The sequence below is a fragment of the Chaetura pelagica genome, unplaced genomic scaffold (assembly GCF_000747805.2).
Source record: "Chaetura pelagica isolate M959 unplaced genomic scaffold, ChaPel_1.0 scaffold505, whole genome shotgun sequence".
NCBI lineage: Eukaryota > Metazoa > Chordata > Aves > Apodiformes > Apodidae > Chaetura > Chaetura pelagica.
Genome location: NW_009953211.1, coordinates 72,759 through 87,227, shown reverse-complemented (window position 1 = coordinate 87,227; position 14,469 = coordinate 72,759). Strand labels below are relative to the sequence as shown.

Sequence of the window (14,469 nt, the reverse complement as noted above, 5' to 3'; positions counted from 1 at the left end):
CAGGAATGGGCACATCAGCCACAGCCCCTCCACGGGACCCAGCAACGTTCCTATCCAAGGCAGCCGGATGGAGACCCCCAGCGTGCCCACAGCCCGCGGCCAAGCCCGGCCCCCTTACATCCAGATGCATTTGGTTGAGGGCGTAAATGATCTCCAGGTGACGCGGCAGCAGCTTTTCAAACATGGAGACGGGCCAGCGCTCCAGGGCTTCGGGCAGCACGGTGTGGTTGGTGTAGGCACAGGTCCGCTTCGTGATCTCCCAGGCCTGCATGGCAGACAGCAGGTTAGTACGTACGTGCCCCGACCAGGAGGGGAAAGGAATCCCCATCTGTGTGAGGAGGGGACAACAGCTCTATCCCCTGCAAGGTTCGGCACGGACCTCCCAGCTCTGCTTACCTTGTCCCACTCCACTTTCTCCACATCCACCAAAATCCGCATGAGCTCTGGGATGGAGAGGGCAGGGTGGGTGTCGTTCAGCTGAATAGCCACCTGCAACACAGACTTGCTGGGATCAGATCTGGCAATGAGAAGACTGTGACAGTGTCCCAGATGCACGGGGGTTGGGGTGAGGGTCGATCCCAAGCCCCTTCTCAGGGCACATGCTGCAGAAACACACGTGGCTCCCAGACATGGAGCTACTCAACCTTTGCAAGTTTTGCTCCAAATTGCAAAATATGCCCTGGGATAACAGGCTGAGAGGTGACCTTTTTTTCCAACCCAAATTGCCAGGGTCTTTGTATACATGCTCCTACTTGGTCCCAAGCATCCTGCTCTCCCTCACAACAGGCAGGTCTGGCTGAAATGCCCCCACACCCTCTCTGCCCACAAACTCACCTTGTCTGGGAAGGTTTCAAAGCATGTTCTCACAGGGTCTCGGCAGCCAAATTTGGAGGACTTAAAGCGGCGGATGATGTCCTGGAGGGTGGCAGCCACCACAAAGTACTCCTGCTTCAGCCGCAGCTCCTTGCCTTCGAAGAACTGCAAGTGAGGGGGTCACAGCCATCAGTGCTGCAGCTGCCATCCCCAGCTGACAGCCAACCCCCTGGAGATGCTCCTGTACGCTCTGATGGAATTCCCAAGAGGTCTCACAGGTTCAGAACCTCATCAAGGGCAAACATGGGTGTTTCTCATACTGCTTCTGATGGGGCAGCATCTGTGGGGACTGACAAGGGGCTTGGCATCCCAAACACCTGCCTCCAGAGGACAACAGAACCTGCCACATCCATGCTACTCCTACAGAGCAGGAGCAGCTCCCTCCCTTGCAGCAAGACCCTTTGCAGGGCTTTTGGACCAAGGGTTTTTGGACTCACAGCAAGAGCCAGGAGACAGTGTCTGGACACACTAGCTGCTCCCCACACATGCTACCCTTCATGCTGTTCTATTTTAGCAGGAATGAGAGAGTGAGGGTAAAGTGCAGGAGATGAGCTTTTCCCGCACTGATGCTAATCCATGACTAAACAGTGAGGGCTCTTTCCTCTTGGCTCCATTGCCCAGTGAGTGCCTGGCCTGGGACAGTCCCTGCAGTGAGAAATGCCTTGAACCGGAGATGGAAACGTGTCCCCCCCTCATGGCCGCCTCTGAAACGACAACTTTTGCAAAGCGTCAGCCGCCTGAATTGGCAACTGCCTTGAATCTGAAGAGGTAACAGAGCAGCTATACAATATGGGCCAAACTCGCAGCTCCCATCAGTCAGCAGAGACCCTCTGGAGCCAGCAGAACTCTGTCTTTTCTCTGAGCATTTCGAGGCCAACCTATTGTACTGCAAATCCTCAAACCAGAACCAGAAACATCAGGTGGCCATGACTTTCCACAATGCTTGCAAACATGGTGATACAACTACAGGGAGGATGATCCTGAGCAGCAGGGAAGAAATCACAGAATCAAAGAATCACAGAATCCTAGGGGTTGGAAGGGACCTTGAAAGACCATCCAGTCCAACCCCCCTGCCAGAGCAGGGTCACCCAGAGCACATCACACAGGAACGTGTCCAGGTGGGGTTTGAATGTCTCCAGGGAAGGAGACTCCACAGCCTCTCTGGGCAGCCTGTTCCAGTGCTCTGTCACTCTCACAGTAAAGAAGGTTTTTCTGATGTTTACGTGGAACCTCCTATGCCCCAGTTTGCACCCACTGCCCCTTGTTCTATCACTGGTCATCACTGAAAAAAGCCTGGCTCTGTCCTCCTGACACTCATCCTTAATGTATGTGTAAACACTGATGAGGTCACTCATCAGTTTCCTCCAAGCTGGAGACCCAGCTCCCTCAGCCTTTCCTCATCAGGGAGATGTTCCACTCCCTTCATCATCTTTGTGGCTCTGCACTGAACTCTTTCAAGCAGTTCCCTGTCCTTCTGGAACTGTGGGGCCCAGAACTGGACACAATACTCCAGATGTGGCCTCACCAGTGCAGAATAGAGGGGGAGGAGAACCTCTCTTGACCTACTAACCACACCCTTTCTAATTCACCCCAGGATGCCATTGGCCTTCCTGGCTACAAGGGCACATTGCTGGCTCATGGTCATCCTCCTGTCTACCAGAACCCCCAGGTGATGCAAAAGAGTCACTCACGTTGTCATTTGGGTACAGGACTCGGGATATGTTTTCAGCCAGGTTTCTGTCCAACACCGCCTCGATGTAGTCACCCACGTTGACTGCAGCAAGAGAGAAATACACACAGCACTGCAGCAGCTGGAGAGGTTCAGCCTGGTCCCTGACACAGCACTTCTCCCTCTTCTCTTGTGGAGAGATTAGTAACAGGAACATTCAGGATGGTATTAATGAAATACGAATGGGAATGTACATATGTGAAAGGCACCAGAAAGACAGGAGGAGATGGGAGATGAGAAAGGTGTATCTCTGTGCAGTTTCTCAAGGCACACATATCAGGAAGGACAGACAGAATTGGCAGACAGATAGCAGCCAGAGAAGGCAAAAAAAAAAGGATGTGAGTGACCAGTCATCTTGCTTAAGGACTAAGGAGAGATGGGGCAGGGCAAAGCAGCACAAAGACCACAGTCACACTCAACTCCTGAGCTGAAACCCAGCTCGCAGCTGCACATCAAGAATCAAGGAGACGTGACAAGGACTTGAGAGCCATCATCCATTGTCCCACACAAGTTCTCCTGGCAAGGCTGCTTGAACACACACATCTCTGTGCCTGCCAGTACGGAGGAATAAATAAAATCATTCTAGTCTAAAACCTTCCCCTTCTGTAACAGTGCAGCACTGCATTTGGTATGTTAGTTATCCTATGTCTGCTCTTCAGCACTACAATTAGAGCCTGAAAAAAAATACTAGAGAGGTCACACACAGACCCAAAGCAAACCAACAGTAAAGTGGACTGTGCTGTTCTTTTTCTTCAGCACCAAAGGATGAGAGAAATGACCCTCCATGGCAAGTGTGGGTTTGCAGCTCATTTGATGATGTGCAGAATGCAGCAGGAGGTGGTCTACCACTTGGGAAAGGCACAGAGCAAGTTTTGAGAACGTTAAGTGTGACAGGGATGGAAGAAGGATGGATGGGTGGGTGTTCTGGTGCAGGAGAGCTCTGGAAGTGGTTGGAAGTAGCGCGGATGTGCACACAGCACTGTGTCTTGGAGGTAGCCAGGAGATATGGATAAAGCAAGCCAGATGGGGAGTGCTGTGCACACAGGAACAACCATGTCCCAGCCTCACCAGAAGAGAGGCAGTGGAGGGATAGCACTTACACTCCTGGAGGTTGAAGTCATTGGGTGCTTTTGCAGACCACAGCCTCATGGTGTTTACAGTATTGTTCTTGTATCCTGGCACTGGTGTGTCATAAGGCATAGCAAGGACAACCTGCAAAAGGACAGTATTCCCCTATGATTAGCAGCATGGTGGCCTCAGAGAAGGTGGGAAAGCAGCTGAAACCTCTGCAGGAAGAATCCAGAAGACACAGATGACTCCTGGTTGTGGTAAGAATCTCACCTCACTACAACACACCTGCTGAGCTTCACAGACTTCCCTCCCATCATGAGCACTTTGAACACCTACTGGTAAAGCATTAACAGGAGAAGCTGACCTGTTTGGAGCTTTGCTGATGAACTGGAGTTACAAGCCCATCAGTGAAATGGAGAATAGAGCTGAAAGCAACCTCCTGACCTTCCTTTACCAACTGGCATACCTATTAGTTATTCCCAGAGTACTGGAAGCATCCTCAGCTGCCCACTGTGATTCTATGCTGGTGTAGGGCCACGGCAGCTGGGACCTTTGTGTTTATCTGGGATAAACTCCACAGCCTGCACCCCACCTATTAGCCTTCTGCAGCCTGCCAGGGCCCACCCTTACTCCCCCAGAGCCATTCCCAGAGCAATCCACCCAATGCTCAAAGTTTGTTGAACATGCACAGGTAAATCCACTGAGATGTCCAGCACCCAAAGTGAACATGAGTGCAAAACTGTTAGTGCAGCCTATGGATGATGCTCCAGCATCAGATGCTGCACACATGGCTACAGGGAGTTAACACTGGGGCTCCCAGCTCAAATTACAGTACCCAGGCAAGGGTGTGCTTCCAAGCTTGTGTGCTCCAGCTCACTTCTGTGCCGACATCTGCATGTGTCCAGATAAGCTGAGCAGCAAGACAAAGCATCCCAACCTCAGCCTGGAACAAAGAGGCTCAGGGCTTATGCCAGCAGAGCTGAATGGTCCTTGCAGATCAAGGCCCTGACCCTGCAGCCCAGACTGCCTCTCTGATACTGGCAAAAGGAGCCAGCACCCCCCTGAACAAGTCAGTGTGTAGTGGCATGACACCCTGGCAGCCAGAGGCTGTCCCCAGGCAACGAGGTGAGAGGCAGCACAGGCCTGAAGCAGCTGTGCTCACAGGGCAGGGAAAACCCAGGCAGCTCAGCATGTTGGCCCTGAACAGCATCTTTGTGCTGGCGTCAGCAACACCTTCCCTCTGGAGGGAATGAGCAAAAGCTCAGGCTCAAAGCTGCTATTACCAGATCCAAACATGGAAACCAGCAGAAAGCCTGCTCTGCCTGAGCCATGGGACTGGGGCACACATAACGTGAACTGAGTGATGCTATATTTGGAGACTGCATTTTTTCAGCCTTTCCAACTTGTTCCCTTAACAGCCCTAGCTGAAAATTGACCTCTTTGTAGGAAGCAACGTTTCCACTGCACTGCTTGGGATCCCTGAAACCTAGGACTACTGCCAGGGTCAGAAAAGGAGCACGTTGAAAGGCAGTGGCACTCGGTCCCCAACTGGGTGTCTGCTTCCCTAGAGAGCTCTGGCATGGTGCCTCCATGCAGTTCACTGCTCTGTGGTGTTGAACATCTGCACTGTGTTTGTCCTGGGAATGGCCCAGGTCACTGCACAGACATTGACAATCAGGACCCCTGGAAAAGGACCTCCTCTGAGTGGGCCCAGGCAACTTCAGAACTGAGCTTCAGCTCTTGGTGCTGAAGAGAATGGCTTGGCTTTATGACTCTGCACTCCTCAGATGGACAGAGCTGGCACATTAGGCTGACACACCCTTGAATGTCATGGGAACAAGGCTAGGTCATGTCCCTAAATCCCAGAGAAATTAATTCCTTCCTCCATCCTAGACAGTGCTTGGACAGGAGAGACTGAAACATCTTCAATCCTCTTAATAAGCCCGTGCATCTTTGAAGCCTGCCTTCCTCAACTGTAAGACTGGAATGCATTCCTGAAGCACAGCAATACTTCCCAACATCCATAGAATCATAGAATATTAGGGGTTGGAGGGGATCTCTGGAGATCCTCTAGTCCAATCCCTCTGCTAGAGTAGGATCACCTTGTTCAGGTCACACAGAAAGGCATCCAGACAGGTCTTGAAATCCTACAGAGAAGGAGACTCCACAACCTCTCTGGGCAGCCTGTTCCAGTGCTCTGTTACTCTCACAAGTAAAGAAGTTTTTCCTCATGTTGAGGTGGAACTTCCTGTGCTCTAGTTTGCATCCAGTGCCCCTTGTCCTGTTGCAGGGCACAACTGAAAAGAGACTGGCCCCTCTTGACACCCACCCTTCAGATATTTGTAAACATTAATAAGCTCCTCTCTCAGTCTTCTCTAGACTAAACAGCCCCAGGTCTCTGTCTTTCCTCATAGGGCAGGGGTTCCACTCCCTTAATCATCCTCATAGCCCTCTGTTGGACTCTCTCAAGTAAATCCCTGTCTCTCTTGAACTGGGGAGCCCAGAACTGGACACAATACTCCAAATGTGGTCTTACTAGGGCAGAGTAGAGGGGGAGGAAAACCTCCCTTGACCTGCTGGACACACTCTTCTTAAAGCACCCCAGGATACCATTGGCCTCCTTGGCCACAAGGGCACATTCCTGCCCCATGGATAACTTGTTGCCCATCACGTCTCAAAGGTCCTTTTCCATGGATTTGCTTTCTAGCAGGGCAAACCCTCATCTTTATAGGCAAATGGTGATATTTCTCCCCAGGTGCAGAACTCTACACTTACTCTTGTTGAACCTCGTTCGGTTCCTTTTGGCTCAGCTTTCCCATCGCTCCAAAGCCTGCTGAATGGGTGCACTTCCTTCCAGTGAATCAGCCTTTGGGAGGGTCAACAAGCATTTCCTCTCCACAATGCCACAAAACAAGTCCTCCAGGCAGACTGGAGACTTGAAGCCATGCCTCCAGCCTCCCCTGACAGCACTCTACCTATCAGGCTGCTCTGGGAAAGGGGAGCTTGCTCTGACCACGGGAGTTAAAACACCTGCAGGATTGTTCCATGCCCACCCCACAATATTAATCTCCATCCACAGCAGCAGCACCAGAACCACCTGCAAAACCACTGGGTCTGAGTGAGTGGTAGCCAGGAGCAGTGTGGAAGGAGCCTAGCTCAGCTGCTGGGGATGTGCTCCTGCTTTGACATCGATCCAGGCAAGACCGTGGGGCTTCACCCTGGACATGGAATCACAGCATTGTTTTGGCTGGGGAAGACCAGCAGGGTAGGGTCTCCCAACTGATCTCAGGTTACAGCTGTGACTAAACAGCACAGTCATATCACGCTTTCCTCAAATCCTGCTGCAGCTGTGGCCAACAAAGTCACCTTTGTAATTGCAAGGGCAGCAGAGAGAGTTTTGCCGGGCTGGGACAGAATCCCAAGCCACCCTGGCCTTGCCTTCCCCCAGCCCAGGAGGGAGGCAGGTGTTGGTACCTGGGTGTCCACCCACTTCACCCCCTCGGGGCTGTGCTCCACACGGCCATAGAACTGCACGGGGAGCATGTACTCCGGGCGGGCCTTCTCCCAGGGGTTCCCGTAGCGCAGCCAGTCGTCCGCCTCCTCCACCTGCAAGAGGCACAGAGGGCTCAGGGGATGGCTTTGTGTGGGAACTAGGCTCTCCAAAAGGAGGTCAGCTCAGAAGCAAAAGCTTTAGGAAGCTGGCTTTAAAAAAAAACAACAGGCAAGCGGAGACCTCTAGAGGGCAGCTGGGCTTTCTGAAACGTGGGTGACTGCATCCCAGCTGGTATAAATAAACCAGCACCTATGGGCTTTGCAGAGCTGTACAGGTCGAAACCACCCAAACTGCTGCACTCAGAGTCTGTCTCAAGGCCTTCACATCCAGTTTGACTGTGACAGTGGGCACGTGGGAAGCCCACTGGTGCTGTTCCTGGCCACAAACCACCCCCTCGCTAAATGCTCTGCTCTCTGCCAGAGAGGATTTCTCCTCTCTGCTCATAGCAGCACCAACGACAGTGAAGTGAATTCAGCAGAGCCACCAAGGCTGACGTGCACCAGAAGCCAGAGGGGATGAGGCACGTGGAGAGATGCTCAGGGCCCACAGGCATTTTTCTGCCAGGCGGGGGAGCAGGTCTGAACAACAACCCAGCACCGACACCACTACTGTTTTTTTTATAAAGCAACATGAAGCCAAATATAGGGGATGCTTTTTTTCTGCTTGCACCATTTATAGGGCCTAGCATTGCAGATTCTTTGTGGGGAAGGAGCAAAAAAAAAACAACCAACCCTTAAACCTCTCACCCTCCCTGACTTTTGGAGAGCTATTTTAAGGGGAAGAAAAGGTCCTTTACGCTATGAAGCAAGGCGAGTCTCCCAGTGGAAACCATTTCCAGATATACACTAGGGAAAACGAACAGTTAGGGCAGTTTTATAGCCTATTTTCACTTGCAAACTGTTACGATCATTAATGCTAGAGGAGATGCCCTGTTGAAGCCCCTGCTGCCAGTGTCCCAGGGAAACCACAAGAGTAGCAAAAGCCCAGGCACTTGCATGTGTTCTATCATGTTCAAATTCATCCTCCACCAAACACCTTCATGAGGTGTTGAGCCACATCTCTGTCCTTAGCCTGACTCCTTGCTCACTGGCATCCAGGCTGGATGGGACTCTCAGGTTGTTGCAGCCGTGCCACGGAGACCTGGGCAGGGAGACCTCTGGTCCCAGCCATGCCCTGTGGGCTCAGCCCCAGCACCATCTTGCTGGGCTGCTGACTGGCCTGGATGAGCTCACAACGTGTCCCCTGCTCCCTGGGCCCTCACGTGCACCTGCTGCACACACACCCACCACCCTCACCACTTCTCTGCTCGGGCAGTCAGAGCCCAAGGCTCAGCACAAGCAACAGGAAGGTGACTGGCTCCAACACCCTGCTTACGAGCAGCTCAAGGCACCACAGTGCATTGTCGACAGGCAGAGGTGGCCACCACACCACGAAATAGAAGGAGAAAGGGTGACTTGAGTTTGCCAGTGTACCTGCCAGCCGTTGACAATCTTCTGATTGAAGATACCGAACTCGTAGCGGATGCCGTAGCCGTATGCTGCCAGCCCCAGCGTGGCCATGGAGTCCAGGAAGCAAGCTGGAAGACCAGAAGAGCATGGCCATATTGCAAGGAACCTCACCCCTCGCTTGCTGCACCTGCTACAGCCTGCTGTGCATGGGGGTGAGGAGCTGCTGCAACCAACACCATTGGAAACGTTTATTACTCAGAGAAAATCTGCGTGCAGAAGGGACAGAAGGGGACAGCCTGCAGCAGGACCCTGTGCATGTCCTGCCAAGCCACCATGAACACCCCCAATTTGTTAGTGACAAGGGCAGGTCACCAAAATGCCTAATCCAGCCTTGTCGCAGTGACAGCTCTTCTAGCCCAAGCTGCCCATGCTTTGCTCTAAGTCTGCCTGCCTGGTAAAGCAGGGCTTCTGACCTGACTTGCTGCTCCACCAGCTACTTCACTATTACTGCCTTCAAAGCAAACCCTTCCAGCCCTCAGTCTGAAACAGCTCTGGTAAAAATCAGCCCTGGTGTTTCCTCAGCACTGGGGAGCTCTTGTCTCCAGGAGTCCCGTGGGACAGGCAGATTAAAATAGAAGCCAACAATCTGCCTACATGTGAGCTGCTTGGGTGCCTCCAAGAAGTGAGAGATTTCACATGGAGTAGGGAGCAAGGATGCAGGCTGAGCTCTGCCTGCTGTCCTGCTTGCAGTGCTGGTGGCGAGGGTGTGACAGCCTCCAGCCAGGCCACCCTCGGTCCCCATGCACTCTGCACAAGATGGGGGTGAGGAGCTGCTGCAACCAACACCATTGGAAACGTTTATTACTCAGAGAAAATCTGCGTGCAGAAGGGACAGAAGGGGACAGCCTGCAGCAGGACCCTGTGCATGTCCTGCCAAGCCACCATGAACACCCCCAATTTGTTAGTGACAAGGGCAGGTCACCAAAATGCCTAATCCAGCCTTGTCGCAGTGACAGCTCTTCTAGCCCAAGCTGCCCATGCTTTGCTCTAAGTCTGCCTGCCTGGTAAAGCAGGGCTTCTGACCTGACTTGCTGCTCCACCAGCTACTTCACTATTACTGCCTTCAAAGCAAACCCTTCCAGCCCTCAGTCTGAAACAGCTCTGGTAAAAATCAGCCCTGGTGTTTCCTCAGCACTGGGGAGCTCTTGTCTCCAGGAGTCCCGTGGGACAGGCAGATTAAAATAGAAGCCAACAATCTGCCTACATGTGAGCTGCTTGGGTGCCTCCAAGAAGTGAGAGATTTCACATGGAGTAGGGAGCAAGGATGCAGGCTGAGCTCTGCCTGCTGTCCTGCTTGCAGTGCTGGTGGCGAGGGTGTGACAGCCTCCAGCCAGGCCACCCTCGGTCCCCATGCACTCTGCACAAAGAGGGGACTCCCCTCCCCCCAGATTACCTGCCAGTCGGCCTAGGCCTCCATTTCCCAGCCCAGCATCTTCTTCTATTTCTTCCAGCTCCTCCAAGTCCAAACCCAGCTGTTGGGGAAAGAGACACAGCAGAACACGTCACCACCCAAAGCCCATGCCCTGGGGCTGCTCTCCCAGGAGGGCAACCACGGATCCCAAAACAACCCACACCAGAGGAAATTAAACCCATTGAGGTCTCTGCATCCCTCTACCCTTCCCTCCCCACAAAGCATCTCACCAGCCTATAGTCTCCGGGCAGCCCAATTAATTAAAAAACAACTTAGCCCATCATCAAATGTCACCTTCCCACGAGCTAGGTTTCCTTAGAGAGCTCAAACACAACACTCATCTCCTGGCAGCCCCTCATGCCAGGAGGCCCTTCCGCCGTCGGGCTGCCCCTCTGCCTGCGCCCACCCGCTCCTTGCCGAAGGGCAATGACCACACCAGCAGCTGGTTACTGCAGCACTTGCTGTTACAGTCCATGTCCTCCCGCATCCTGCCCAACCCGCCGCCAGGCTCGCTGGCTGGAGTCCATGTCTGGAAGTGGTTGTCTCCTCTGCTGCGTCCATCAGGCCATTTGTTCCCCGGCTCCGGGGCTGCTGCCAGATGAAGGCTAAGCATGCCAGCAGCAAGGGACTATCTAGGAGTTGAGACGTGTTGCCTCTTGGAGGGCAGCAGCATCTCACCTCAGGGACAGTGGGGAGTCAGGCTGACACCGCGGCTGCTCCCTGAACCACTCTCCCAGCACTTCAGGGATCTGCAACCACAAGCTGGGAAAGTCTCATGCATCTTGTGACAGGGTCACAAAGCCCAAGGCGAATTCTCTCAGCAACAGAGCCATGCTGGAATACGAGACCTCCCATCCCAGCTGGCCACTGGCCATGACAAGCTCCATCTATCAGAGGATACTACAGCCAAGGAAGCCTCCTCTCACACATCAGGTCAAATCAGCACACAGAAAATGCCTTGCAAATGGACTTGAGGATCCTCCCTGAGAAAAATCAGACTGCTGTGTGAGGCACAACACCTCAGAGGAAACCTGCCAGGTCCCACCCTGGAAATCCCTTTCCATCCCTTGACAGGGAAAGTGCTCACCAGGATGCTTCATCAAGCAACCATAGCACCTCATTTTGAGAAACAATGGCAGCGCCAACTGCTGCTAGGAAGTGTAACATGGATCGATCTGGTGGGGCAAGGGAGGAGGGGAGGAAAGAAAGCTTTTGGGTGAGAAAGACCAAAAACTCATTATCTGTCAAAAAGGTCACTGTCCTGCTGCAGAGGTGGCTGCAAGTAACTATGACCTTGCGTTTGTGATTTCCTTGGTAACATTCAGATGTGTTTTTTCTAGTTTGAACTCATCTGATGACATTGTAATTCAAGCAAATGCTTTCTAAACCTCCCTTCCTCCCTCCCTTCTTCTGCAGCAATTCACTTCTATCCAGCAGCACTGCTGCAGTGCCATGTGTACCTGCATGTATGAACTGTAATCTGGTGGTTTGGTGCTCCAGTTTCCCCTTCTGGCCCAACCTCCACTATGAGACTACACCTCCCATGACGAGCCATCAGGTTTCCCAGCAATGGAAAGCTACTTGCAGCCTGGGATTCTCTAGTCTTTTGGGATACTGGGTGTTGCTTTCTGGATATTCTTCAGGATTTTCCCAGTCACTACATGAAAACGGTGGCTTAAGAAAACCATACTCCAACTCTCAAGGAGCCCCAAGGTTCTCCCATAGTCTTTTCTAGGAGATGAAAAACACGATCAGAGAGCCAAGTCTCACTTCGTTTAGTCAAAATAACACATCCTTATAAGGAAGCCCAGAGAAATAAAGATACCCAGCCCAGTCTTTGCGTGGAAGAGTTTGGCCAATGCTTCAGGTGGACCCCAGTACCCCCGAGATTTCACCTGGTAAATAGCTTCATCACAAGCGTTCTGCAGGCCCAGGTTCACCATGGTGTTCTGCAGAGTGCGGCCCATGTAGAACTCCAGGGACAGGTAGTAAATGCGCTGGGGAGGCAAAGCAAGATGCTTACACACAGCACAGCACTTGGTTTTCACCAAAGCAGCTTAAAATTAGGAGCAGACTGAAGTGCTTTCCAGAGTAGGGACATCTTCCCCAACTGGTTCTTGGCAACCGCTCCTGAACACCACGCACCAGTTTGTTTGTCAGAAGGACCTCATGTGGGATGCCAGCCAACCCTCTGCTGTGGGCCTCCCTGCCAACAGCCTTCTATAGAAAAATCTCGTTGCCTGTTAAGTGTTGCCTTAATTAACTCAGGGCAAGAATTACCTAGGATGCTGAATGGTATATTTATACACCGCCAAGCTCTGCTGAGGTGGCGCTTACTCTGGGCTTTTAAAGTCTTTCCATGCCGAGCTGAAGCTGATCCAGAGCCTGCCGAAAGACAGAGCAAGCCCCCCAGCAGGCTAGGCCCCTTCCTGCTAGCAACTTTCCAGCAGTCCTATCACATGGGTCCTTCTGTTCTCCCCGCATCAAGTTTCACACACACGTTTCACCCTGTTGAACAAATAAACTGTCCCACGGATGGCAGGGCTCCTGGGACAAGTGTGCAAGTCAGGCTGCTCTGCGGTGACCTTCCAAGGTCCGGAGCAGCTGTGCCTGTGCCACAAATACTGATGACAGCCTGCCTGTAGAATGAGAAGCAGCGCAGACTGCTGTGCAAACTGTCGCCCTCATTCAGATCGACCGCCGCAGGTACTCTTACTAATAAACAGGATTTTTTAACAGAGCAATAGCCTGATGTTAAATCGGGCTTCCCCTTGAACCTCTTTCCTTCATGTCTGGGAACTTTCACCACTAAGCAGCAGGATTACCCGCTCTGCGACCTCTGCTGGGAGTCTGAAAGGCTCCATCTGTTCTTTCAGGCTCCTTGGTAAGACTGAAAACATCACACAGTGCCATAAATACTCAACTCCTCTGAGTTTCCCGCAGGGACGTGTTTCTAGTGAAAAGACAAGTTCATGGGACAGCACACAAACCCACCCCGAGCTCCTCTCAGCCTTAATGGGATCTGTACAATCCCTTCTGCTAGTGCAGCAATATGGATCAGAGGGCATTTGTGTAAGGATCAAAGGGAGAGCTCCAGGCACCAGCATTACTCCCAGTTCATGAGCAGCCACACTTGGTGTGAAAATGCAGTGTTTCTTGTGCCAAGGCAACACTCACAACCCCAAGAAAAAAGCTGACTCAGGGAGGCAGCTGCCTGCGTGCTGGGGAGGTGTGTGCCTCTTCTAGTTACACACCTGCCCCCTGGGGTCTCCAGTTAAGTGCTGGATGGTGTCTGAATTCAAAGGGATCCCTGCAGTCCCCAACACCTCCAGCATCACCATCCTGACTTGACAAGTGGGGAGAAGAGGAGGGAGCTGGCCAAGTCCCCATATACCACCAAATCCCTGGGGTCTGGTGACCTGGGAGAACTTGTCTGCTTTGCAAAGGGCACGAAACTCCCTTCCAGCCTCAAAGCCGAGCTGCCTGCAGGCTGTGCAGGAGCAAAGCCAGGACGTGGCTGTGCTGAGGCACAGCTGAGAGGTGGAGGTGATGGCGCCCATAGAGGACAGCCCCGTGGTGGTGTGAGCGCAGGACACAGGCTGTGGGGAAGCGTGCAGAGGAGCTGGCAGCAGCAAGGCCCTCGTGAAGACATGTTGGTAGGGGGATGCCAGGGGACGTGGCTGCGCAGGGAGTCACGGTCCTGGCGATACGTGAGATGGAACGTGCAAGTTTCATCGGGGCAGGGCTGCAAAGAAGCTCGAGGGGACATGAAGTGTGGCAAACAGCACGAGGGAGGGACACAGCCACGTCCAGATGTGTGTGAGGGCCACGGCTGGGGCAAGGCCTGTGGGGACACAGCCATAGTGAGGTGCACATTCAGGAGACAAGGCCACGGTGATGCCCGCAGGGACAGGGCAAGAGTGACACGTGAGGGCCACGGCGAGGTGCCCGACCACGGTGGACACACAGCCACAGGAGGGTGCAGCCAGGGACCTGCCCGTGGGGATGCCCACAGGGAAAAAGCCACGGCGAGGTGCCTGAGGGACACGGCCGTGGAGACGCCCAAGGGGACGTGGCCGTGGCGAGGGGCACAAGAAGGAAACGGCTGTGGGGATGCCCAGGGGTCACGTCCACAGTGACACCTGCGAGGGGACACCCGCGGGGCCCCGCTCCCCCCCCCCTCGAGGCGCGGGTTCCCCCCGCAGCGGGGCGGGCGGGGGGCTCACCTTGGGGTCCCGCTCGTAGTAGTGCTGCTGGGTGCGGATCCAGCGCCCCACCAGGTGGTCGCGCACCGTGTGGGCGAGGGCGAAGTAGTAGTCGCGGG

General features: G+C 53.4%; 1 protein-coding gene across 1 annotated transcript in view; it reads right to left on the bottom strand.

The window, feature by feature from the left end:
• Positions 1 to 14,467, bottom strand: part of PYGB (phosphorylase, glycogen; brain) — a gene marked incomplete at its 5' end in the record, with an annotated part of 21,776 nt that extends 7,309 nt beyond the window's left edge. The window contains 10 exons of the mRNA XM_009997562.1: positions 119 to 265; positions 397 to 489; positions 835 to 978; positions 2,565 to 2,647; positions 3,703 to 3,814; positions 7,148 to 7,279; positions 8,699 to 8,802; positions 10,128 to 10,206; positions 12,041 to 12,142; positions 14,372 to 14,467. Of these exons, the coding sequence (XP_009995864.1) occupies positions 119 to 265; positions 397 to 489; positions 835 to 978; positions 2,565 to 2,647; positions 3,703 to 3,814; positions 7,148 to 7,279; positions 8,699 to 8,802; positions 10,128 to 10,206; positions 12,041 to 12,142; positions 14,372 to 14,467 (1,092 nt within the window). The remainder of the gene's footprint in view (positions 1 to 118; positions 266 to 396; positions 490 to 834; positions 979 to 2,564; positions 2,648 to 3,702; positions 3,815 to 7,147; positions 7,280 to 8,698; positions 8,803 to 10,127; positions 10,207 to 12,040; positions 12,143 to 14,371) is intronic.
• Between the last annotated feature and the right edge of the window lie 2 nt (positions 14,468 to 14,469).